The sequence below is a fragment of the Carcharhinus amblyrhynchos genome, chromosome 2 (genome assembly GCF_965287045.1).
Source record: "Carcharhinus amblyrhynchos chromosome 2, sCarAmb.v2.hapA, whole genome shotgun sequence".
NCBI classification, from domain to species: domain Eukaryota; kingdom Metazoa; phylum Chordata; class Chondrichthyes; order Carcharhiniformes; family Carcharhinidae; genus Carcharhinus; species Carcharhinus amblyrhynchos.
In genome coordinates, this window is record NC_137325.1 from 32634900 (window position 1) to 32661103 (window position 26204).

At 43.4% G+C, this 26204-nt stretch overlaps 1 protein-coding gene across 1 annotated transcript; it reads right to left on the reverse strand.

Moving 5' to 3' along the window:
• Positions 1-877: 877 nt before the first annotated feature.
• On the reverse strand, positions 878-25935 carry stmnd1 (stathmin domain containing 1). The gene is made up of 5 exons (XM_080204191.1): positions 25819-25935; positions 14258-14420; positions 10037-10194; positions 7497-7637; positions 878-1260 (listed from the first exon to the last, which is right to left on the reverse strand). Exons 1-5 carry the CDS (start codon positions 25894-25896, stop codon positions 928-930), a joined length of 873 nt encoding a protein of 290 aa, XP_080060317.1. The 5' UTR covers positions 25897-25935; the 3' UTR covers positions 878-927.
• Positions 25936-26204: the final 269 nt, after the last annotated feature.

Genomic DNA, 26204 nt, shown 5'->3' on the forward strand with positions numbered 1-26204 from the left:
TAAAATAAAACTCTTGAAAGCTCCTTTATATTTGGTTGGTTAAGGGTACCAAGGGATATCGAGCTAATGCAGTAAATTGAATTCAGGTATTGATCAGCCAAGACCTAAATCATTGGTGGAGTAGATTCAAAGGGCTAAATGGCCTATTCCTCTTCCTTGTTTCTATTTCAGGCACACAAGTCAATTGAAAGATCATTTTTTTCTTCCAATAATTTTGCTTCAGTCCCCCCACATTTTATGCCATGTCTAAGTTAGAGAAATGGAAATTAAACTGCTGTCAGGCCTAACCCTGCTACTAGATCTCAGAGATACATGAAAACAGTGCAGATTTACTGTCCCTTCAGAATCTCCTCAAGCATCTTTTTTCACTTTTGGTTAACTTCTTCATCCTCTATATGACGTGAAGATGGACTGGGGTGGGCACAGTAAGAAGTCTCACAACACCAGGTTAAAGTCCAACTGGTTTATTTGATATCAAGAGTTTTTGGAGCACTGCTCCAGGATCAGCACTCCGAAAACTCCTGATATCAGTTGTGAGACTTCTTACTGTGCTCATCCTCTATACGGCACATCTGAGGTCTTAGAAATTAGGATATCGCAAATCATGGCTGCAAACTCCACACCACCGCTCTATGCAGCAGTGTTGGAATATTTCCATCTGTCATCTAATTATTCGGTACCTTAACTAACTTTTATTATATCTTTACAAGTGAAATGTATCTTTTTTTGCAAAGGGGTTTCTGAAAGAAGCAAAATCATTATGGACAACCTTTATTGACACAGAATAATTCTCTTCACAATTGTGTGGTAGACTTTGGCAATTCTTAGTTTAAGACAATGCAACACAGGTGTTAAGAGGATAAATTCCACTAAGACATTAGGCAATCAGTGTGCAGTATTGATTCACATTTTTGAAAAAACATTGATTCAAATTTTGTTCACAATTACTTCATCAGCTACTTTTGTTGTCAAATAATGTCCATTATCTAACTCTACAACTTCACAACAGTCCTCTGCATTAACCTTTCTCTCCTGTTGGTTTAATCCAGTCTTGTCAACCAGGTCATTGCTTTCATCTTTCTCCTTTACTATGTCCTGCTGCTCTTGCTGGATTTCTTTGTGTTTGGCATTTATTTTCTCAACAACTTCCTCCAATTTCGCATGGTGAGCTTCTGGAGGCACCTCAGTCGGTTCATCTTGCATTATCACCGGTGAAGAATTAAACTTATTTATTCTTTCCTTTAACTTGACTTCTTTCATCTAAGAATAAACATCACTTTTTTACTGAACAAGTAATTCCCAATTATAATTTGGACTCCTTCAACTGACGCCATCAAAACTAAATTAAAAATAACTGACAGGTTGTGAAGTGCTTTTGCTAATGCCAGGCACATTTAAGGCACTGTATTAATGCAAGTTCTTCAGAAAAAGAAACCTTCAGCTCCTTCTAACATATTTATTTTCAATTGTTCTACTCTATTTCTTAGTCCAAGCAATCATTTTGATGTAAAATCTCAAATCTCATCCGACATCCGTTGATGATCCACTCACATAAGGGATAATTTTACCAGCCAATTCTCTTCGGGTTGATGTCAGCCTATTAAGGGCATATATCACAAGTTCATGTGCATATTCCTCATGAACTTCTGGAAAATTTACTCGAGGTGTGCAGCCAAATTTTCACATGTATTCCAGCTGACCACTGGAAGCACAATTTTGTAAAATTACTCTGACAACATTTGCAATTTATAATCTTTTGAAATCTAAGGTGGAAAATGCTGCCTTACTGGTGGTAATAAAGAGGAAACACTTTGATTGGATTTTCCCATGTACAACCTTGATGGACTGATTGCCGCTTCTGTGCTTTGCTAGTCAATGATTAACTGGGGGAGTTTCTCTGCCAGGTGAACCCTTTATACTATTCGTCTGATAACTCCGCCAGAGTCTTGATGGGAGATTGGGAAAGTCCAGCACCATGTCTCTGTCCATGGCTATCTGACTCTGGGATATGTGTCCATTTTATGAATCACATAATGGCTGTTTCTGCATTTCAGAAACTATAGGTCAGATGAAAGACGTTTGGTGAGGTCTGAGTAGATGCTGGACTAGAATGATTTTCTTTCATCTCTAGGATCTGGGTTTCAAACTAATCTGGGTTCACTAAATAGATATTTCCTTCCTCTGCCAGTTACAAAGGTACTTTACTGTGTTTACGCAAGTCCAACACCGGCATACCCACATCATGAGTTACAAAGGTGCCAATGAATTGTGTTCCTAGCAGGTTTAATGCCACAACATAAAAGGAGCCATGGTTTGTCTCTAATTTGACATCATCATTTTGGTAGCCCGTGTTAGAGTAGGAAATAGTTAATCATGATTAAAATAGTAATTAAAGGTTAATATGTTAATATGTTAAGACCTGAAGAGAGCATGTAGTATGAGATTTGGAACAAAATGCTGTCTGGAAGTTCAATCTTTCACTTACAAGCAGCAACCCTGCTATGTTACCATTATAAAACTCCAATGGCTAATTGGTAAGAAAGAAGCTTTCCTTCATAGAGAAGATTCTGTTGGAATTAACTTTAAGAGAAGATTGGTTTGGAGTCATCTTTGGAAAATGGCTAGATCAAAATCTAGGTATAATTAGTCACTGATGTTTTTTGACCATACAAAAGCAAAATAAGATGCAAAATATTTTTGGAGATGGAGCCTGAGCATTTGGACACAGATGAAGGTTTAGAGACTTATCAAATCTAATGGATAATATTTATCAAAAGGAAGATTTATTAAATGCATTCAAGGCATGGTCACATTTTGACAAATGTAGAAAGTTGGAGGATAGTTCCGCGGAAGATTATGTAATGGAATTCAGGAGACAATATGAAAAATTGGGGAATTTCTAGGTAGAGTCTTTGCAGTCAGAGCTGGTTTTTAAGTTATTAGACTGTGTTAAGGTATTGAATATGGATAGGCTTCCAGTTTTGTCAGAACTTTGGGAAAGACATACTGCTGAAACAGTTGTCAGAGGCTCTTAAAAACTTCCTTGGAAAATATTATTTTCCAGCAGCATTCTGCAAATGGTGCAAATGGGCCATTCGTCAGTAAGATAGAAAATGGAGGACACAATGTTGATGTGGTAGTGAGACTGTCTAGACACAGGACACAAGTGTCAGTTTAAAAGGAGAATTGTGACTAGAAAAAATGAGGACAGGAACACCTTTGACAATTAAGAGGAGCAAAAAGAATCCGGAACTTGCGACAAAAGAAGGGGTATCGAAGTCTTGGTAAGGAAGAAGAGGGAGGCGTATGTTAGGTCGAAACAACTGGGTACGGAGAGTGCGCTGGAGGAATATAGAGAGAGTAGGAGGGAGCTAAAAAGGGGAGTTAGAAGGGCGAAGAGAGGGCATGAAATGGCTTTGGCTGACAGGATTAAGGAAAATCCAAAGGCATTTTATTCCTATATTAGGAGCAAGAGAGTAGTTAGAGGGAAAATTGGTCCTCTTAGGAACAAAAGTGGGGAGTTATGTATTGAGTCGGAGGGAATGGGGGAGATCCTGAATGAATACTTTGCGTCGGTATTCACGAAGGAGAGGGGTTCGGTGTCGTGCAGTGTCTTGAAGGGAGCTGTGGATCAGTGGCAGGAAATATCTATTACGAGGGAGGAAGTGCTAGGGCTTTTAGGTAGCGTAAGGACGGATAAGGCTCCAGGGCCTGATGGTATTTATCCCAGGCTGCTTAGGAAGGTGAAAGATGAAATTGCTGGGCCTCTGGCGCAAATCTTTGTCTCTTCGTTGGACACAGGTGAGGTCCCAGAAGACTGGAGGGTAGCAAATGTGGTACCACTGTTTAAAAAAGATAGTGGGGATAACCCTGGAAATTATAGACCGGTGAGTTTGACATCGGTGGTAGGGAAATTAATGGAAAAAATACTTAGGGGTAGGATGTATGAGCATTTGGAGCGTTGCGATCTGATTAGGGATACGCAACATGGCTTTGTTAGAGGGAGGTCTTGCCTTACGAATCTGGTAGAATTCTTTGAGGAAGTGACAAAAATGGTTGACGATGGGAGAGCCGTTGATGTCATCTATATGGATTTCAGTAAGGCGTTTGACAAAGTCCCTCATGGTAGACTGGTAGAAAAGGTTAAGGCGCATGGGATACAAGGACAGGTAGCTAGGTGGATTGAGAACTGGCTGGGCAATAGGAGATAGAGGGTAGTTGTTGAGGGGACCTTTTCAGGCTGGAGGCCAGTGACCAGTGGTGTGCCGCAGGGCTCAGTACTGGGACCTCTCCTCTTTGTAGTATACATAAATGACTTGGAAGAGAGCGTACGTGGTGTGATCAGCAAGTTTGCGGATGACACCAAGATGGCAGGATTGGCAGATACTGAGGTGGAATGTCAGGTGATACAGCAGGATATAGATTGGTTGATACATTGGGCAGATAGGTGGCAGATGGAATTTAATCCTGACAAATGTGAGGTGATGCATTTTGGAAGGAATAATGCAGAGAGGAGCTACGTGATAAAAGGTAGACCGATTAGGAGTACAGAAATACAGAGGGACCTGGGAGTGCAGATTCACAAGTCTATGAAGGTTGCGATACAAGTGGAGAAGGTTGTGAGGAAAGCTTATGGAATGCTAGCCTTTATAGGAAGGGGTATAGAGTATAGGAGCTGCCATCTAATGCTTCAGTTGTACAGAACGTTGGTTAGACCGCATTTGGAGTACTGCGTCCAGTTCTGGTCACCTTACTACCGGAAGGATGTGGAGACTCTGGAGAGGGTGCAGAGGAGGTTTACCAGGATATTGCCTGGCATGGAAGGACTGAGTTATGAGGAAAGGTTGGAGAAACTGGGACTTTTCTCCTTGGAAAGACGGAGATTGAGGGGAGACATGATAGAGGTATATAAGATACTGAAGGGAATAGATAGAGTCAATAGTGAGAGGCTGCTCCCTAGACTGGGTACAATTACGAGAGGTCATGATCTAAGGGTGAGGGGGGGAGAAGTATAATTTGGATATGAGAGGAAGGTTCTTCACACAGAGGGTCGTGGGGGTATGGAACGCGCTACCGAGTAGGGTGGTGGAGGCAGGAATGTTGGACTTGTTTAAGGTTTACTTAGATAGACACATGAGCGAAACAAGGATGGAGGGTTATAGTAGGGGGTATTAAAAAGGGTCAGAGCCTCGGGAGACACCGGAAACGCAGACTTATATGTTAACGTTTTTGTCTTTTTATTCCGCAGGTGTCGGTCCACCTTGTTGTCAAACGAGGGGCATGCACACGGTGGGTCGTGCATGGGCTGCTCTTGGAGGTTCCGGGAGTGGCCTAGTACTTCGTGCCGGTGTGTGTGCTTGATCCTGGACCGGTAGACGGGTGCCGCAACAGCTCAGTGACTAGCACTGCTAGCTGTGCAGATACATGGATTTGGGTCTGTGTCTGTGGGAGTTTGTGCATTCTCCCTGTGGTTGCGTGGGTTTCCTCCGGGCGCTCCGGTTTCCTCCCACACCCCAAAGATGTGCTCTTAGGCTGACTGGTTTTACCAAATTGACACTATTCTCCCCTGAATCTGGCTAAGTTAGGGGTTCCACTCGCAGACACGCAGGGCAGGGTAGGTGTAGGAGGATGTGGCGGCGCGGGCTCGTTGGGCCGAAGGGCCTGTTTCCCGTGCTGGGTTGTTCTTTGTTGAACCCCAGAAATGGCCTGGGAATGGCCAACCAATGTTTTAGATGTGATTAGAAATACCATTATGCAATGAGCTGTGCTAAACAATGTAATGGGGACAATCTCCTAACCCGCTATGCTGCTTCAGCAGACCGGGAGACTCAAGCGGAGGCCGTGTATGCGGGTTTCCCTCTAGGCATCGTGGCATCTGTGAGTCTCCAGTTACCAGCTTTCTGGTACCATCAGCTCCATGCCAGAAATCAGCATGGATCTGTATAATGTATTCAAATACTCATTTAAATTTAATTAGCGCTCCTGGGACTGAAGTCTCTGGGCCTGCTAGCTTCTCCTCCTGCCCTCCCCCCACCACCAGGAGTGTTTCACTCCAGCGGAGTTTACAATAGCTGCCCACTTGTGGGGAGCTGGCGGCCTGTCCCCGCTAGAGTGAAGAGGGGCGATGGAGGCCCCCAGAATGTTGGGAGTGAGGGGGCGTGCCCCTGGACATTGCCAACTTGACAGTGCTAACTTTGCCCCTAGCATTGCCCAAGGGGCAAAGTGGCAATGCCCAAAGGGGCATCTTGGCAGTGCCCACTGGCATTGGCCAGTGCTAGGGGGTGAGGCCAAATGATGTGGGGCCATCCATGAGGATGGGAATGCCACTCTGCATTCGGCAGTGACAAAAGGAGGGCAGACAGCGCTTGGGGCTCACCATGGTGGGGGTGGGAGGGAGTGTTGGCCTGCCAAGGGGTCAAGGATGCCTAGTGGGAAATTGGAACTGCTGACGTTAGACTGAGCGGGCTGGGGGGCAGGGGGGTTGGGTGGTCGAGGCTGGCCAGGATGCATAAGGGGGCAAGCAATCAGGCTGTGGGGGGCTTGTATGGCCAGTGATGTGGGGCGTGGTGGGGAGGGGGGGGAGGTCAGAGTCCGGCAGTACACTACTGTGCTTGCGCTGATCTCTGCTCTGACAGATCGGTGCATGCGCAGTGGCCCACTCAGCGCTGTGCTGCCGACCTCTCCAGCATGAATAGGCCCTGCCCACTGACTTTTCAGAAGATTCACAGTAGTGCACTCTACAGTGCACAGGGAGTGGGAGGTTGATTTTGAAACTCCCGCTGAATAAACCAGCAGGAGTTACTCCAGCTTTTACGCAAATTCGACACTGAGAATTTTTTTGGGAAAATCCCACCCCATATTTGAAATTAAGCATGGGATGGAAGATTCTGAAGAAGAAGATAGAAATATCGACCAAAGGGAGGGCATTATATTAGTTGCAAGAAGTTTCAAGCTGGTGATGAATTGTCCTTCGACTGTATGGTGTTAGAGCTGGATGCAGTGTGTGAAGTAGAATGATTGAAATGCTACCTAAGCTCTTTAAGTTAAATGGATTGGAACAATGTTAAGGAATTTGGGAGTTCCCCCCAATTCCAGATTTAGAAGAGAAAAAACGAATTGTGTTAAAGTTGCATCAGCAGTTTGGTCATCCCTCTTCCCAAGGGTTAGAATTTGGTCCCATACCTAACATATGAGGTCTCAGTGCAAGCACAAGGTGGGGAAGGTGGAAAAATACTTCACATGGCAACAAGAAGTTTCTGAGGGTAGAAATTAGCATGTGTTGTGCCTGTTTCCCAAGCAAAAAAACAGAGACAAAGTACATCGAATGAGCACCAGAGTGCAACCTATCTGTCAAAATTTCTAAAACTGTAAATGGCCATTTTATTTTAACTATAATTTGGTGTACAAAACTAATTAGTTTCACCTCTAGGGTGGTAGGATACTATAGGATGGTGGAATACTAGAAGTGAATATTATAGGGTTGTTCTATACAATACCTTCCTCTTTTCCTCTGCGGCTACCGTTGTATTTTCAATCTCTCCTATTGTCACACTCTTTTGTTTAGTTGTTTCATTCTTTAGCTTATCGAGTCTTGTTGGAGGTTTCTTTAAAATTCCCTCTGTTGACTTCACATCGAACTAACAAGTAATAAATGAAAGAAGGCACGAAAAATTAATTTCAAAGGGCTGTTAAAGCATTCAGGAAAAATAAACATGCTTGAAAGAACTCATGAAGTAAACCATTCAGAAATATAATATTAAAATCATGGAACAGTTTCCACGCAAATTATACACAGATTTTCACAACAAAATCAATATGAAAAATCTAGAAAAGACTTACATTCCTTTGACAGATGTGCATTCAGTGAGGAGCAATGTTCTGCTGCTGACAAAGTAACATCCTACAAAGCAGTGTGTTTCTGGACATTACTCTCAGAATAGGTGTTTGGTGGAAGGGACATCTATAGTAAGATGTGTATATGCTGTTATGATCCTTGGCCAGATCTCCAAGTCTTTGATAAAGTTTGGTTAGGGACCAACAATGTTTTGCTTACAGTGGATAAAGTGAAATTCAAGACACTTGCCAAGAGAATAAAACCACAAGATTCCACTGGTTTTGAATGGATGAAATAAACTTCACTATATAAATTCAGAAAATAAAACCATTTACAATCTATCTTATACTTGGGGTCTATCTTAACATTCAAAGTTAATATGAGGCACATGTGAATTAACAAGCAAACTGTGGTCGAACACACTACACAATAAATGGCAGCTGCGACCAAGACTGAGACCATGGATTTCTCAACAATCCACCCAGATGTCAGTAACACTGAGTAAACCAATCTCACTGAAACTCTGTCTCTCTGACGAGGGATTCCATTTTTCACCTGTGAAGATCTAACCTGAGAATTCCCTCCAGGATACCTCAGCTCAGACAGCACCAACAATGACCCGTCTTGCAGGGTTTCAATCTCGTTTCCTGAGATTCTGTTCCCTTGGTTTCCTGAGAATGCTCTCAAGCATTGGCGACTCGGTGCTGCAGAAGTATCAATCTTGGGCTGCCCCCTTGGATCTTCAGAGCATTTCCTGAGCCCTCTTCAGTTACCAGACTTGGACATCATCAACAACAGGCCACCTCACAGACTTTCAATCTCATCTGAGATTCCATTTCATTGGAATCCTGAGTCTGCACTCCAACTCACAAACACAACTTCATCTCTTTGACTGTGCCGAGTAAGAAACTACTGCTCCAAAAGAGTACCTCTACCCCAGTGGCCTGCAGCATGGAATCATCAACCTTCAGCTACCTTTCTCACTTAAAATATGAACCCCTCAGCCCTACTCCTTTTCTCTGCTCCTCACTTTCTAACTGAACAGGGACCTTTTCCTATCCTTGCCCCCTCTCTGGGACTCTCCCTTTGGGCCCTCTCCCTGTTCCCTGCAATGGATCCTGCTCACCCAACCTGGATTTTCAAGCCACTTTTTCTTGTTGGCCCAAAAAAATGTAAAAATGCAGGACTGCACTTGTGCAGCCCACTCTCAGTCTGTGCATGCGTGCAAAAGCTCCAAGATCCATCAGAAGTTGAAGTTCCCGACCTTCAAGCTAAGGTAAGAATGGTTTCCATAATAATGTGAATACTTGAAACAACTTGAAATGAAATGAGGGAACTGGTTACTACTGCAATAGCAATGTAATACAATGTAATAGAAACATCAAAGCATAGCTAAGCCCAGAGGATAGGAATTCAGTGCCCCAGCAGGATAGAGTGGACAGAATAGGGAATGGTACAGACCCTGTGTTAGGATCACCTGTAGTTTGATCCTGTGGAAGATAGAAAGCTACGGCATGAATTGCTGTGGTTAGGTTTCTTTAACATAAAAAAAACACTTCCCCACCCACCCACCCGCTACCCAAAGTAACAGCAGGATAATGCAACAGACATCAGGATAGTCTAAAGTCGGTCTATTTAATCAATGAACAGGGGTAGGTAATTTGTGAGAGAATCTTTTTGATCAACTAATGCAACCTGGGAAAACCCAAGTGGCTTAGATCCTGAGTTGGTACATGAACATATAACTAGACTCAGTTTGTCCAATAAACCACAAGGGACGATATTTGTCTTAACCTGTTAATTTGTTGCCGGGTGATATACAGGAAATGAAAGTTGCACCAATCCCTGGGACCGAGGAATCAGAAATATACTAGACCAAGAGTTTGGTATATATATGAGGTTAAAAGACTAAATTCAACGAAATGAGAGAACAACGAAAGTAAATTGGCTGGGGTAATTCATAGCCCAATAGAACACTTGGAACTCTGCCAAAGGAACAATGCTGGTAGTGTCTATGACAAAGATTTGTAGTCACAAAATTAAATAAGTCAGAATCACAAGTTTTGAGCAACTGTACATATGCAAGCTATTGCCCATGGTATGATTAAATAAATCACCACAAATTTTTGATTTAATACTAATGTGAACACCATGCTTGATTTTCATATTCCCAATGTGTGAAAGATGGAAGTTAGCACATACCAGAGGACTGTGAACCTCTTGCCATTCTTCATTGTGGGCCTGGTTTAAGATCCCCTGAACTAAAAGTTCTTGCAGAATGTCAACAGACCTTGGTCTCTCCCTGATTTCCTGTATTGGTCCATTCTTTTTCAGCAAGCTACTTGCAGTAAGTGCTAAGTCTGCAGGTGGAAAGAAAATACTAGAATTAAGAACAATTAGAGGACAGGGTATTCAAAAACAGTGAGTGTCTCACTGCTCAGACTTCATTCTGTTTCGTTGCACATGCCAACATGCTTTTGGAATGGAACTGAGGTTGAATCACAGCAATCCATATTAGAAGCTCAATTTATGCAAGATTACCAGGGAGGGTCTCTGCAACTAACTGATCACATTTTACATAACCAAGGAATAGAAACATGTGAGCCGAGATTCTCCCAAAAAGATTCTAAGTGCTGAATTAGTGTAAAACCTGGAATAACTCCATTTTCAAAATGAATCTCCCATACTGTTGAGCGCTGCAGAGCGCCCTTGTGAGATTCACGATGAAAATCTGGGGGCAGGGCCTATTCCCACCCAAGGGGCCAGAAGCATAGTACTGATAGGCCACTGTGCATGTGCACCTAAAAACTTGAAGCTCTCGACTCTTTCTGTACTTTTCTTTGATCTAGGAAAGCCGACTGTATATGTACTGGAAATGATATGTGCACACAGCATAGGAGGTGGTATTTTTTCTCAGGTTAAGTTGGCAATGGGGATGAGGTAGACAGGGATGTTTATTTGACATTCAGGAAGTGTTTACAAAGATATTAGGTACAACACGTTTTCATTCCTCGGCACTCACACCTACCACCCTAACAGGAATAAAATCTTTTTTTAAAGTATTAGTTGCTCCTGGAAAAGATAGCATATATACGGAAATGCAAATCAAGGGCCAGTACAAGGCCATTTAGTCCATTAAATCTGCGCCTCCCACAGACATTCTGTCATGTCATGGACTCAATTAGTGTCTTAAGAGATGGTCTGCATGAAGGACGTGGAAGATGCAACCAAAATTTTGCCATATAACAATCTTTCCATTACTGTAGAAGCTAAAGGATCACAGGGGTAGATTTTCAACTTGCTTCCCAGCATTGTGGATGATCTGTAATTGTCAATTTTATTCTTAACAACTAGGCATTGCCTTATTTGTCAAAAGTTTTAATCCAAAACCCCTTGTGTAACATTCTAGACTGCACGGAATACAATTTTGACAGAATATTGTGTAACTTCAGTTGAAAACAGAAGACATCAAATCAAAGGGAGGAAAAGAAGCATATTGTTAATTCTTAAACATACAAGTAAATGAATACCTGTTTTGGGGCTGAATTACAAAGGAGAGGAGGTTGTGCTCGAATTGCATAAAGCCTTGGGCATCCCCATTAGAAATGCTGGCTTCAGTTCTAGGCATCACATCTCAGGAAAGATAGATTGGCTGTGTGGAGGGTGTAGTGCACAGGGTTTAACACAATGATGGGAAACCTAAGCTAATGAGTGGTCCTCCTTCATCTCCCTGGGCTGCAAGATTGAAAGTCGGCATATGCACCAACCATGACCCCATGGCACACATTTAATACACAAAATATTTTATTACGAGTTGTGGAAAATCTTAACCATTCATATATTAATAGAACTATCATCAATTTCAAATGGTAAAAACAAAAGAAATATTTACATTTACCTTACATCGTACTCAGTGCAACTTCTGATTGGATCAATAGCATGTCACTTTCACACAAAGTGACCCATTGTATAATTTGGTGCAAATTAAAGTACTGGCAAAGTAACAAAAAGAGCAACCTCCCATATCTACTGGTGTTGTAACTAAGGCACTCTCCTGGGATAGGGTAATTTTGCTAACTGCACTTGCATACCTGGAATTTGCAGGGTGTACTAGTTGAAATATATGGGTGCTTATATTGGACACAGAGGGAACGCACAGCTCTCCTAGTCATTGTCTGCAATCAGCATGAACCTCAATTCATATGTTCTCACTTTATGTGCACATCACTTTCGTGATACTGGTCATAAAAAAACTACATGGACAGAAACCAGCGGAACCTGGGAACCCTCCCTGCGCATGGACAAAATGTCTCATGAGCCAGATTCAGAACCGGCCAGATGTGGCCTTTGGGCCATAGGTTGCCCAGCACTAGTTTAAAGGCTCCAAACCTCATTGTTGTTATTATTGTTCACATTGCATCATAGCCCCTGAACAAATGAGGCATATCAATCTGCAGCGAAGCAAAATGTGAGTCTCTTTTCAACAGTCTGACTGGCCAGTAGCAGAACTTTCCAATTAATGGGTGTCACTCTGTAGAAAACTCCATATCCAATAGTAATAATGTGCCAATTGACATGATTCAGTAACAAAGTTGGGCTGGGTTTCTACTTATTCACTCCTGAAAGATTACTTTCTTCCACCATCTGCTTCGTTAATTTTTCAGTTGCATCCAACTTTGCTTCTTTCCTATTACTCTGCCCCTAATCCCAACTCCTATTTAAAAGGTTCAATATTCAAGCTCCTTGTTAAATCTTTGGCTCACATTCCTCCGCTCCTTTGGGTTTCTACTCGCTTTGCCGTTTGCGATTTGGTTGATCCCATGCTATCAAAAGCATGGATCCATCTTCCTGACTGCCTAGCTCCCTCCCTGATACAACAATAAGAGCCACCCTGGACAATGTACCCAGTCTTGCAGTCAGGGTCGCAAAGTGGGTGCTACTTCAGTGCTTGCACATGATTTAAGAATTCTAACTTGAATTCACAAGTTCATTCAGCTTGAGGGCCGGTAGGTCAGCTGATTTCCTGAGAGAAGCAGCAGGACAAAAATGTCACATGTATGCACCAGTAGATGCTGAATTCTATTTCCAAGTTCAGAGGAAACCACATTAGACATGGTCCATGTAATCTAAACTGTTTAAATCTTTAAATCTGATGACAATGTTTGGCTTAGTTGCTAGCACTCACACTTCTGAGTGAGATGCTTATGGATTCAAGGCCCACTGTAAAAAACCCAGCACACAATCCAGACTGACGCTAAAGTGTTGTACTGAGGGAGTCCTGCACTATTGGAGGTACCACCTTCTCGATGAAACATAAATGATTGCAATTCAAAGAAGATTACTTTAAAATTCTCATTCTTATATTTAACTTCCTTCACAGCCTCACTACTCTTTATCTCTGTAACCTTGCTCACTCCTTTAACTCCTCTTGTGCATCCCCAATTTTCATTGCTCAATCATTACTGGATGTACCCCATTGGTTAGTTGCCTGGATTGTAAGATTCTGTATAATTTCTCTTCCTTCCTGATGTATGCTGCTTCTTCAAATCTATTTCTTTGACCAAGCTTTTTTGATTATCAGTCCAAATATCTCCTTATGAGGCTTAGAATCAAATGTTTCTGGATAATGCTTCCGTTAAGTGCCTTGGGATGTTTTACTACATAAAAGATGTTTGTTTTATTTTATTTTATTGCTCCATCCTTAAAGTTGCAAAGCCAATTCTCAGTCAGAGTGGACTGTGCAGATTGAAATACATTCCTTATTTGCTCCAAAATCCAAATTGAATTTCCAATTGAATCCAATTCATGGTGCCCACAAGAGAGAAAAACAAGATCCAAGCTGACAAGATAAGGCATTGCACCCCATCTTGGGCTTGATTTGACCAATGCTTGATTTTGGCCAAAAAGCTAAGAAAAGATGTTTTTTTAAAAAAAAATTACTCCAGCCTTAAAATTACAAAGCCAATGCTCAGAATGGCAAAACCCAAACCCATTCCTTGCTTGCTCCAAAGATTGAATTCCAATTACAAGTTGTTGTTCTTATGAGGTTGTGATTTACAGCGGTTTCAGGCTGCTTCCCATAATGGACTTGAACAGCACCTCTTTTGTGTGCAGCTACCTACTTAGACGATACTGCTGAATTCAAAACAGATGAATGCTTTATGCTAGACTTTGCACACTAAATTCATGTAGGAGCCAGCCAGACTTGGAAAGAAAGTTCTCATAATCTGAAGCATTATTTAATTGAAAGACATGATTGGCTACCCCATAATGCAACTCGAGTAACATGTGCACATTTTTACTTGTGAGCAAGGCCAGGATGACCAGCGTATTTTGCCTAACTTCATTATATATGAACAAGCAGATCGCACTGCTCCATGCACAACATTTTCTATTCACTGTGTTAGTGAGCTTGCTTCATACCATCATTAAATCCATTTTGTAGTAATGTCCCATTTGCTTTTCTTAGTGGTGGCAAGGACTGTTGCACTGCTCCCGGCAATGTTATTAAATCCTCCTCTGACACTTTGGATCCAGGTGAATCGTCAATGATGCTTAATTTGCTGCTTTTCCTATTGTTCTTAATCTAAAAGGAGGAATAAAGGAATTGATTTGAATTAATTAATTTGTTGGTGAAATGTCTGATGCAACTTGTTCCCTTTTGCTTTGTCAATTTCTGGGTGTACTTACTTACACCGCTTTAGCTTTGTAATTAGTTGCACATGGAGCAAAATGTTTCAATATCAACTACTGAAAAAATGAAAATAAACCACTTGGCACATTTGTACTCATTGAGAAGCAGAAGGGGATTTGAATTGTGAATACAGTAAAAGTGAGGAACAAGGCAAATGGCTAACACTCCTCTCTTATAACAAAAAGAAAAATGCTGGAAAACCTCAGCAGTTCTCACAGCATCTGTGGAGAGAGAATAGAGCCAATGTTTTGAGTGTAGGAGGAGACTTCTCTCCTCTTTTCAGATATGAGCATAATTTAAAGCCAGGGCTATTTTAACACCCAATTACAATACCCACTCCCCCAGCCAGCTGGCTGCTCTAACCAGGGGTAAAGAAGCAGATGGCAGCAAGTGGCAGAAGGGGGATTGTATGGCCTGGAGGCGCTCGAGTAAATTGTGGGGTCAGGTGCAGAGGGGAGAATTTTGGGATGGAAAAGGTGGAGATTTTCCCCTGTGGGTTCCAGAAGCTTGCAGTGCCTACAAGACAAAGTTTTCTATCTGCCAATCAGCGTTCCTGGAGCAGGATAGCTACGGCAGGATTTAACTATCACTGGAGTACTAAAGACATTAGAGGATCCTGATTTGTATTCATTAATGAGATTCCTGCTTGAATCATGTAGGTGTCATTGCTGGTTGGGGGGAGTAAAGACGATGGCAGGAGGAATGGGCCATAAGGATTTGTGGACAATTTTAACTGATGCACCATTTCCTCAGACCGAGATTCATTAATACCTTCTCTCAAATCTGTCTATTAGATGGTATAACATTGAGTACCACTCTGTCCAATCACTATTAAAGCTGATGTCTTCAAAGGAAAAGAACAGAGAAATCAAATGAGGGCAACTTTAGGAAAGGCACTGAAAATTATTCCCCAACTCCAGGATACCAAGGTGGCCCATGCCACCCTTATGTTCTCCCTGTCCCTGGACTCAAAAGCCATCCCCTACATCACACTGTGTGACACACCTTTGACCTGGAAACAGTAACTGTAAGGAAAATTTAACATTACTTTAAAAAGGTTGGAGGAAACTGTGATTGTTTTTAAAAAATGTTTGAAGAAAATAATTTTTAAGAGATTGTATCAGCCTCTTAAAAGACCTTTATTATTTATTATTTTTGGACAACGAGAAATATAAGTAAATGTGACCCAGCTCCCCTTGATCAGGAAGCAGAGCCAACAAAAAGGGAATTGAAAAATGGAAACTATGTAGCAGGCAGACACAAAGATTAAGGAGGAGAGGTGAAAAGAAAAGGTGATTCTGGTAGATGCACACTACCATGACTCATGAGAGATGGGAGCTGTGAAATTTGCCTATTAATTTATGTTGACCCTGGCTCATGTTAAAAGTAAAAGTAATGAAAAGTTAAGTCTCGTCCAATCACTTTTTTCTTTTGGGGGTTGTTCAATAAATTTAGTTAATGTGTTTGATACATTCCCATGGAGATCCTAACAATATGGGGCTATAGTATATGTGACCTATCAAATCCACCAACTCATCAAAGTTACTGGAGTGGTTTCTCCTTCCCCTTTGGCATCTGCTACTGAGAAGGACAAGAGCAGCAGGACACCATCACCCCCAAATCCCCATTCAACTAACACACCATCCTGACAGTTAACACATATCACTATTCTTTATCATTATCAAGTTGTTAGCGTGAAATTCTCAAAGATGTGCAGATTTAGCCATGCTAAATTGTCCTTTAAGTGTCCCAAGATGTGTAGGTTAGGAGAATTAATGAGTAAGTACATTAGGTTACAGGAATGGGGCCTGGGTGGGATGCTCTGTCGCAGAGTTGGTACAGACTTGATGGGCCGAATGGCCTTCTTCTGCATTGTAGGGATTCTATGATATCTAATACCATTGTGGAACATGCTGTTCAAGGAGACGGTTCTCCACAATCATCTTCTCAAACTATGGATGAGGTGACTTTACAAATATGTCCAAATTCCCAACAACAAATTCCAGCCCTTCCTATATCCTACCCCCATATTTTCCATTTCCTTAGGGGAACAAAATAATTTGAATTTTATAGGTCTTATCAACAAAGTGTTTCACATTCAATTCATTATTTTTTGAAGTGCAAGTACATTTTTGGCCAGAAAATACAGCAACCATGTTACACAAGTGAAAGCAAGATCTCGCACACAGCGATTGAAATGGTCAATGGCCAGGATTCTCCCAAAAAAATTCTAATTGCTGAATTCACGTAAAAACTGGAGTAAATCCTTTTTTTAAGCGGGATTTTCAAAATGAATCTTCCACACACTGAGTACTGTAGAGTGCCTTAGCGTGAATCATGATAAAAATCAGTGGGCAGAGCCTATTCCCGTTAGAGAGGCCGGCAGCATAACACTGAGCGGGTCACTGTGATCTATCAAAGCTGAGATCAGTGCAAGCACAATAGCCCCACACTGCTAGCCTCCAAATCGCTGACCAGCTTGATTGCTGGCCAACATAGTAACACCCCTGTCAGTGGCCTACTGACCTCCCCCAACCCTCAATCACTATCCTTCCAGACTCCTGGACATCTCTGGGTCAGCCCTGTTCTCTGCACCCCCCCCCCAATCCCGCAGTGTCCTGATTCTACCCGCCACCCATGGCAGCCCCAACACCATTGCCCAAATCCCGACTACCCCGTCTGCAGCCCAAACCACCTCCAACCCATTGGCCAGCCCCGATCACTGTTCATCCTCCCCTCTGTCACTAATCCTGAGTGCAGGGTGGCAGCAGGACCCACCACCACCCCCCCCACCCTCGACGATCTCCACCCTGCAGGTTTGCCCCCAATATGCCCCACCCTTTCTGGCTCCACCCCCTTTGCACTGCCCAATGCCTGGTAGACAGTGCCAAGGTGCCCTCTGAGCATTGCCACTTTTTACCCCTTGCATAGTGCCAGGGCACAAGGCTGGCACAACCAGGCTGGTAATGCCCAAGAGGCACCCCTCCTTATTCCCAACCTCCTGGGGGGCTTACATGATCTCTATTCCCTCCAGCGGGGTTCTGTTTCCTGTTAGTGGGCACAGACTCCAGTCCTGGCCCACTAATAAGATTGAAATGCTTATTTCAATATTCAAGTCAGCACCGTGCCAATTCCCAACATGGAGCAGAAATCCAGCAGCCAGAGTCACATGGGGGCTGTGGCATCCAGCAGGGAGCCTGCGAAAAGGCCTTTGCTGATGTCTCCCGGCCCGTTGCGCTGCTAGAACAGCACGACGAGCTGGGAGAATCACCCACAGTATGTTTTTGATTGAGGGATGAATTTTGGCCAGGGTACTTGGAAAACTTCAGGTTATGCCATCAGATTTTAGTTTGGAATCAAAGGGTAGAATTTGTTTTAGGTAACAACTTGATGTTGTGGTCAAACAGATACTACCTGGGAAGCAGTCACCGGGCACTAATTTTCCAGATATTGGCCCATTGATGGGGAGAAGGTGGGCTCACCATCCAATTAAGGATGGAGAGTAGGCTTTTGAAACTGAAGGGTCAATAAGAGGCCCTCAGAAGAAGCAACTTCCTGCAGTTCAGGTAAGAGAGAGGGGAAGGGGGGAGAGGGGGAGGTGCCTTCATCCTGAAGTGCTCTCTCTTCAGCACGTTAAAGTTTCAATTTTTAAAAATGGAATCAATAGTTGGGCCATTGAGTTTTGCACCCACCTACCTCCCTACAAGCCCCCATCTGGGTGCAGAAATTTTGTCTATAATATCCCAGAATGACACAGTTCAGTAGGAGAATATTCAGCCCACTGTGCTATCCAATTAGTCTCATTGCACTATTTTCCCTTATGTCTGAGACGCTTGAATCAGGCAGGCAGTGTGAAGGAACATCTCCATTTATCAGTCTATTCCAATATCAAAGCAAAAATAATGCCAGCAATAAGTAAGGTTGGTTTACTAATGGAGGCACCAATCTGAAGCTGGTTAACTTGGGTTCTGGAGTAAAAGGAATGCAATCAAAGTTGAATTTCCCTCATGTCTGTCCCATTAAACTGCCAGTGTTTGCTGATTTTGCATACTGAAGCCACTGAATAATTCAGATTGCTCAAATAGTGTTTCATAATTTTGCAGCTTGCTGCAGCTTTGTTCCTCATGAAATCTACTTTCCAAATTCAGGTCATTTCTATAAATGGAACGAAACCAACTAATGCCCTGAAGGGAAATCACCAAAATTAGTGCATTGCCTCAAGATCTTAAAATGGGGTAGAGGTAAAGTTAGGTGTATCTGTATGCAAATATATGTTCGTATGTATGTGTGGATATAAGAACAAAGGGCTTGTGAGTAGGCCCTTCGAGCCTACTCCATCATTCAATAAATCATGTCTGTTTTAGTTATGGGATCAATTCCATATTCCTGTCTGCTCCCTATAATCCCTAACTTCCTTGTCTATCAAAATTCTGTCTAATTCTTCGATGAATAAATTTAATGACCCTACTTTCTCAGCTTTCTAGGGAGGAGAATTCCACAAACTATAACCCTTTGAGAGAAAAAGATTCTCAGTCTTAAAAGGGACCTCTTATATTATGTCCCCCAGTTCTACTCTTGCCCACAAGCAGAAATATCAAAGAACAAAAAACAAAAGAACAACACACCACGGGAAACAGGCCCTTCGGCCCAACGAGCCCGCGCCGCCGTCCCACTGTCTCAGTGACCTATTCATGATTTTAGTCTACGCCTAATGTGCGAGGATCAGGGAGGTCCAATTTAGGGACAATTTAGTACCCAATCAATCAGCCTAAAAGCACATCTTTGGGGATGTGGGAGGAAACCGGAGCACCCGGAGGAAACCCACGCAACCACGGGGAGAACGTGCAAACTCCCACAGACACAGGCCCAAATCCATGTGTCCGCACAGCAACAGAGATAGTCTCTGAGCTGTCATGTTGCCCTCGAGATGGTCCAGTTTAAGCACACTAACGACATGAAGCAATAGGCAACTCCCGAAGCAACGTCCAAGAGCAGCCCACTACAACCTGCCGCATGCATGCCCCTTGCTGGACTTAAATGCCTGTGGAGACAAAAAAAATTCATTATTAAACAGGCAAAGACTAACATCCCTGAGGCAAAACGTATTCCCGAGCCTACAATGTTTAGTAAGGCCTACTATATCCCCCTATATGTAGCCCGCTCATGTGGCTGTCTAAGTGACTCTTAAACAACCCTAGCGTGCCTGCTTCCACCACCTTACTCGGCAGTGCATTCCACACCCTGGCATGTACCCTACCAAGTCCCCTCTGGATTATATATGTTTCAATAACATCACTCCTCATTCTTCTAAGCTCCAATATATAGAAGCCCAATCTATTCAATCTTTCTTTATAAAATAAGTCCTTCATCCTAGGAATGAGTTGTGTACTGCTTCTAATACAATTATATGATCGTAGAATAAGAAGTGATCTTATTGAATCATTTACAATCCTGAGGGGACTACATCTGCCAATCTTTTTCCCACTTAATTAACCTGTTCAAATCCCATTGCAGATTCACTATCTCCTCTTGACAACTTACTTTCCTACCTATTCTGGTATCATTAGCAAATTTAGCTAACATACATTCAATTCCTTTATAGCTCTTTATCTTCATATTTTTCATTATATCTCATTCATTTCTTAACTAACCATACTATTTTATCAGCAGATGTTTTCATTATCTCACTACTTAGCCTTGGGTTTGGCCTGCAGTTCCCCCGATCACCTTCTTGTGCTATTCAGCAATGAATGTCCATGAAGCTGTTATTATTATAACTGCTGGGTTAGCAGTCCCTGAAAGTTATCCTTGGCCAAGGGTCCCATCATGCCCAGAAAGACCTCCTTTAACTACATTTGTCTATTCTAAAGTTATTAATGCACAGTTTAATATCAATCTTAATAAAATCATCCCATTTATCCCAAATCATCTGGCAATCTGATTTGTCCAATCTAGATGTAGATTAAAGTCACCCACAATTATTGTGGTACCTTTTTTACACACCCCATTTATTTCTTTCTGTATATTCTATCTTGCAGTGTAACTACTGTTAGCGTCCTATAAGCTACACGCACAGTGACCTCTTAACTTGTCTATTTCTTATCTCTACCAAAACTGATTCTACATTTTTGCTCTTTTGAGCTAAACTCATCTGTCACTACTTTACTAATGATATCTTTAATTAATAGTTATCCCACCATTTTTTCCCAGTTTCCTGTCTTTCCTAGCCCTGGTCACCTTGGAATTTTGCCATACAGTAAATCTACCGGTTCTGGGGCAGGTGAGGCTTGCAGAACGGAATTCTCCATTGGCCTCGGGGGGTGGGGGGGGTGGATTTTATGAGCCTCACTCGGGCAAGTTCATAAAATACCGGTGCATATCTTTAGCATTTGTTAGGTCATATGTAATTATTTCTATCTGTGCTAACAAGTAATTAATTTATGAATATTGTGTGCATTCAGATATAGAGTCTTTAACTCTTTTTTTGACCATTTTTGCAATCTCTGGACTTACCTACTTAGAATGTTTGTACGCTCTGCCTCTTCCCACACACTCCGGTTCTTTGTATCCTAATCACTACTCTTCCCTATTACCTCATTGCTACCTTTTGATGTATTACAGCTCTTTTCATATGATCCCTTTCCCCCAATGTTTAGTTTAAAGCCCTCTCCATTACCCTAGTATTCTACTTACCAGAACACTGGTTCCAGTATGGTTCAGGTGAAGCCGTCCAATGATACGACTCCCAATTTCCCCAATATTGGTGCCATTACCCCATGAATCAAAACCGATTTTTCCCACACCAATCCTTGAGCCACACATTCATCTATCAAAACTTACTTATGCTATATCAGTTTACTTGTGGCTCAGATAAAAATGCAGAGATTATTACCTTTGATGTTCTGCTTTTTAATTTAGTGGCTAGCTGCACGTAATCCCTAAGCAGAACTCTTTCCTAGTTCTATATATGTCATTGACATTAACCTGGACAGTGACAACTGGATCCTCCCCCTCGCAATGCAGGTTTCTTCCAGCCTGATCAGATGTCCTGAACAATGGCACAGGGCAATCAACATGGCTGCCTGGATTCATGTTCTTGGCTGCAGAGAACTATGTCAATTCCCCTGACTAAGCTGTCCCCTACAGCTACTACATTCCTGTTAACTCCCCCACTTGACTGGTTTCCTATACCATGGGGACATGGTCAATTTGCTCATCCATTCCGTAGCCCCTGATTCTATCTCCAAAAGCTGCAAGGACCTCAAACATATTGGGCAATTGCAAGGGCTGAGGCTCCTCCACTCAATCCCCTTACCTGCCTCATTTGTAGTCATGCCTTCCTGTCCCTGACCACTAACTAAATCAAAAGACCTTAATTTATCTGAATTAAGTGTCCAGATAACTTTTGCCATCCCTAAAACATTGCAGTGTCTGCAACTCAGCCTCCAAGTCAGTGATTCCAAGCCGAAGGACCTTAAACCAAGGATATTTATGACAGATGTGCTTTCCTAGGATAAACTCGCTGGTTAGCTCAGATGGCTGGATGGTTCGTTCTTGATTTAGAGCAATGCCAACAACACAGGTTCAATTCCCATACTGGATGAGGTAATTCATGAAGGTCCTGCCTTCTCAATCTTGCCCTCGCCTGAAATGTGGTGATCCTCAAGTTAAATCACCTCCAATTCGCTCTCCCCCCTCAAAAAGGGAAAGCAGCCTATGGTCATCTGGAACTACTGTGACTTTACCTTACTAAATCATACTGGTGCATCCAGGACCACCCATATCCTGCAGTCACCTGCAAATTACCTGCCTTGCTATCTTTATTATGTGTTAGTTATTTATTATTTTCTCAATTATTTATAATTAATAAACCCTACTGCACCCAATGAATTTTATTACTGCTAGTAAACCTTACTGCTACTAATGAAATCTTACAATTACCTAGGAATTACACCAATTTGAAAGGAAAATTAACAAAATACTCACTGACCAACTTCCTCCTCCCTCACTCACCAAATTCCCAAGTTCACACTCTGTGGCTAGCTGCACTCAATGGTGAGCTACTGTCTTCCTGCTTTCTTACTTCCCACTTGTTTACTGTAACTGTGTTCATGTTGAGCATGGAATTGTTCAATATAAACATCTCAAAACAGAAGTGTGCACAGGAATGACCAAGACGAATGATAACTCTGCTGTAAAAGAATTGTATAAAAAGCCTGCCAAACTATGGGTAAAATAAATTGCAGCAGAGTGTACCACTTTTTACGTTGAATAATAGCATTGCCGTGATCACCTATCTCGCATGTATGAGCATTTCAAAATAATAATGCCTCATTCAGACTGGTCCAGTTACACACCTGCATCCTAAGGTTTACTCTGAAACTCAGAGTCCTAAGAGCAAGACCAGCCACATTCATGATGCATTATGCATTTGCAGTAATATTTCAAATCTTGAAGAATTTTTTATTTTCATTTGTGGGACACAGGCAGCGCTGGCTAGGCCAACATTTATTGCCCATCCCTAGTTGCCCTTGAGAGATGGTGGTGAGCTGTCTTCTTGAATCGCTGCAGTCTGTTTGTTGTGGGTTGACCCACAATGTCATTAGGGAGGGAATTCCAGGATTTTGATCCAGCGAAGGAATGGCAATATATTTCCAAGATGTGGAGATGCCGGTGTTGGACTGGGATAAACTCAGTAAGAAGTCTGACAACACCAGGTTTAAGTCCAACCGATTTGAATCTCGAAAGCTTGTGAGTTTACTGTCAAATAAATGGGTTGGACTTAAACCTGGTGTTGTCAGACTTCATACGATATATTTCCAAGTCAGGATGGTGAATAGCTTGGTGGGGAATTTGCAGGTGGTGGTGTATCATGTATCTGTTGCCCATGTTCTTTTAGCTGGAAGTGGTTGTGGATTTTGAAGGTGCTGTTTAAGGATCTTTGGCAAATTGCTGCTGTGCATCTTATAGATAGAACACACTGCTGCTACTGAGCATCAGTGGAGAGAGTGGATGTTTGTAGATGCAGTGCCAGTCAAGTGGGCTGCTTTGTCCTGAATGGTGTCAAGTTTCTTGAGTGTTGCTGGAGCTGCACCCATCTAGGCCAATGGGGTCTATTCCATCACACTCCTAACTTCTACCTTGTAGATGGCGGACAAGCTTTGGGGAGTCAGGAGGTGAGTTACTTGCTGCAGTATTCCTAGCATCTGACCTGCTCTTGTAGCTACCATGTTTAAATGGTGAGTCCAGTTGAGTTTCTGGTCAATGGTAACCACAAGGATGTTGACAGTGGGAGATTCAGTGATGGTACACTACTGAATGTCAAGGGCAGTGGTAAGAATGTCTCTTATTGGTGATGGTCATTGCCTGGCAGTTGTGTGGCATGAATGTTATTTGCCATTTAGGAGCCCAAGCCTGGATATTATCCAGATCCTGTTGCATTTGAACATGGATTGCTCCAGTGGCTGGGGACTCACGAACGGTGCTGAACATTGCGCAATCATCGACAAATATCCCCACTTCTGACCTTCTGAAGGAGGAAAGGTCATTGATGAAGCAGTTGAAGATTACTGGGCCTAGGACACTATGCTGACAGACTCCTGTAGAGGTGTCCTAGAGTTGAGATGACTGACCCTCCACAACCACAACCATCTTACTATGTACCAAGTATGACTCCAACCAGCAGAGTGTTTGCCCCTAATACGCATTGATTCCAGTTTTGCTGGGACTCCTTGATACCACACTCGGTCAAATGCAGTCTTGATGTCAAGGGCTGCCACTCTCATGTCACCTCTGGAATTCAGCTCTTTCATCCATGTTTGAAGCAAGACTGCAATGAGGTCCAGAGCTGAGTGACCCCCTGGTGAAACCCAAACTGGGCGTCGCTGAGCAGGTCATTGCTGAGAAGGTGCTGCTTGATAGCACTGTGGATGACCTCTTCCATCACTTTACTGACAATCAAGAGTAGGCTGATTGGGCGGTAATTAGTTGGAGTCTGACAGAGAGAGGGCTGTCAGGCCCTTGCTACTGCAGGCAGCCTCAACTAGCTCCCCCACTGAGATGCACCCTCCCCCCCCCAGCTCTATGCCACCCAGACTAATCACAGTCTTCCCTTTTTGCCCCCATCAATCTCAGGCAAAGTGGCAGCTGCCCTCCCAACTCCCCTACCAATTGCAGACAGGGTGACAGCAGGCTCCCTCCCCCACAGATCGCATGCAGAGTGGCAGCAGGGCCCCACCTCCCCCACAAATTGCAGGCAGTGTGGCAGTGGGGTCCCATCTCCCTCCCCCACAGATTGCAGGCAGACTGGCAGAGGACCCCCTCTCCTCTCCCCTCTCCCTTCGCAACAGATTAAAGACGAAATGGCAGTGGGCCCCCTCCCCCCAACAGATCGCAGGCAGAGTGGCAGCAAGCCTGCCCAACCCCCCCCCCCCCCCCATTGGCCCTGCCCTTGGCACTCTACTCATTGGCCCCCACCCCTGGCACACACCCCACTGGCCTCATCCCTGGCACTGCCCAGGTGCCAGGCTGGCAGTGCCCAGGTGTCAGGCTGGCAGTGCCCAAACAGCATCCTTGTCTTGCCATCGGCCTGTTGGGGGGGCCCTAATGGCCTCTGGTTCCACCTGTGACGCCAACGCAACTGTTCCCCGTTCATGGGGAGCAAGAGAGATTCTGTCTGGTGAGGCCTTAAAGGCAAGTGAGCTCGGATAATTGAGCGCCAGGCTTGCTAAGCAAATGTAAAATTGTTTTTAAATAAATTAATCAGAATCTTGCCCATTTCCGGCGAGAGGCTGACTATGCCAGAAATCCGAGTTTTATAAAATTGTGAGCTGAGAAATCTGGCACAATCCTGATTCCTTGGCTCTCATGTGATTTTACCAGCTCGCTCTGACCATCAATGGGCAGGGCCAGCTGGCAAACTTCCACTCACTGTCTTTGCGCTTTCATAAAAATATAGACTCTAGAAGCAGGAGTAGGCCATTCGGCCCTTTGAACCTGCTTCACCATTCATTTTGATCGTGGCTGATCATCAATATCCTGATCCTGCTCCATATACTTCTATTAATCCCAAGGGCTATATCTAATTTCTTCTTGAAATCACACCACACTTTCTGCCCAGTGATGTTTCAATCTAATAATGTTTACACAGATATTCATCTTCGGTTTGGAGAGAGAAAGAGACAGACACAGGGGAGTCTGTGGCATGCCCAATGCCTCTGCCACCATGTCCAGCGAGCTCCGGGCCCACCGTGGCGGGGGGGCCTCCTCCTCCCTATCCGTTGCCGCTTACCTTGCGCTTCCTTTCTAGACTGTCCTCGGCTCCGGCCTCCGGTTGTGTGGACACGGCTCTGGAGGTGCCGCATCCCATTCCGCCCGGCACGCTGCTCCTCAACTCCCTCTTCCACTTTCGTTACATTCCCATGCGCTCTCGCTCCGCCCACCCATTGTCGTTGCCATGGACTCCGCCGTTACCATGGCGCGTTACTACAATACCCAACCTCAGCGGCTGCGCGCGCACAGCTGCTGCCTCTCTCCCGGAGCCGGAATGTAACAGCTCCTCCAGTCATTCATTCAGCTCTGCCTGCGCAAGCTGTAGCCCCCACACCTACCACCAACAACAATTCACACCTCCAGTGATAGAAAGGAAGAGCTTTCACGTTCATGGTCTTTTTCCCT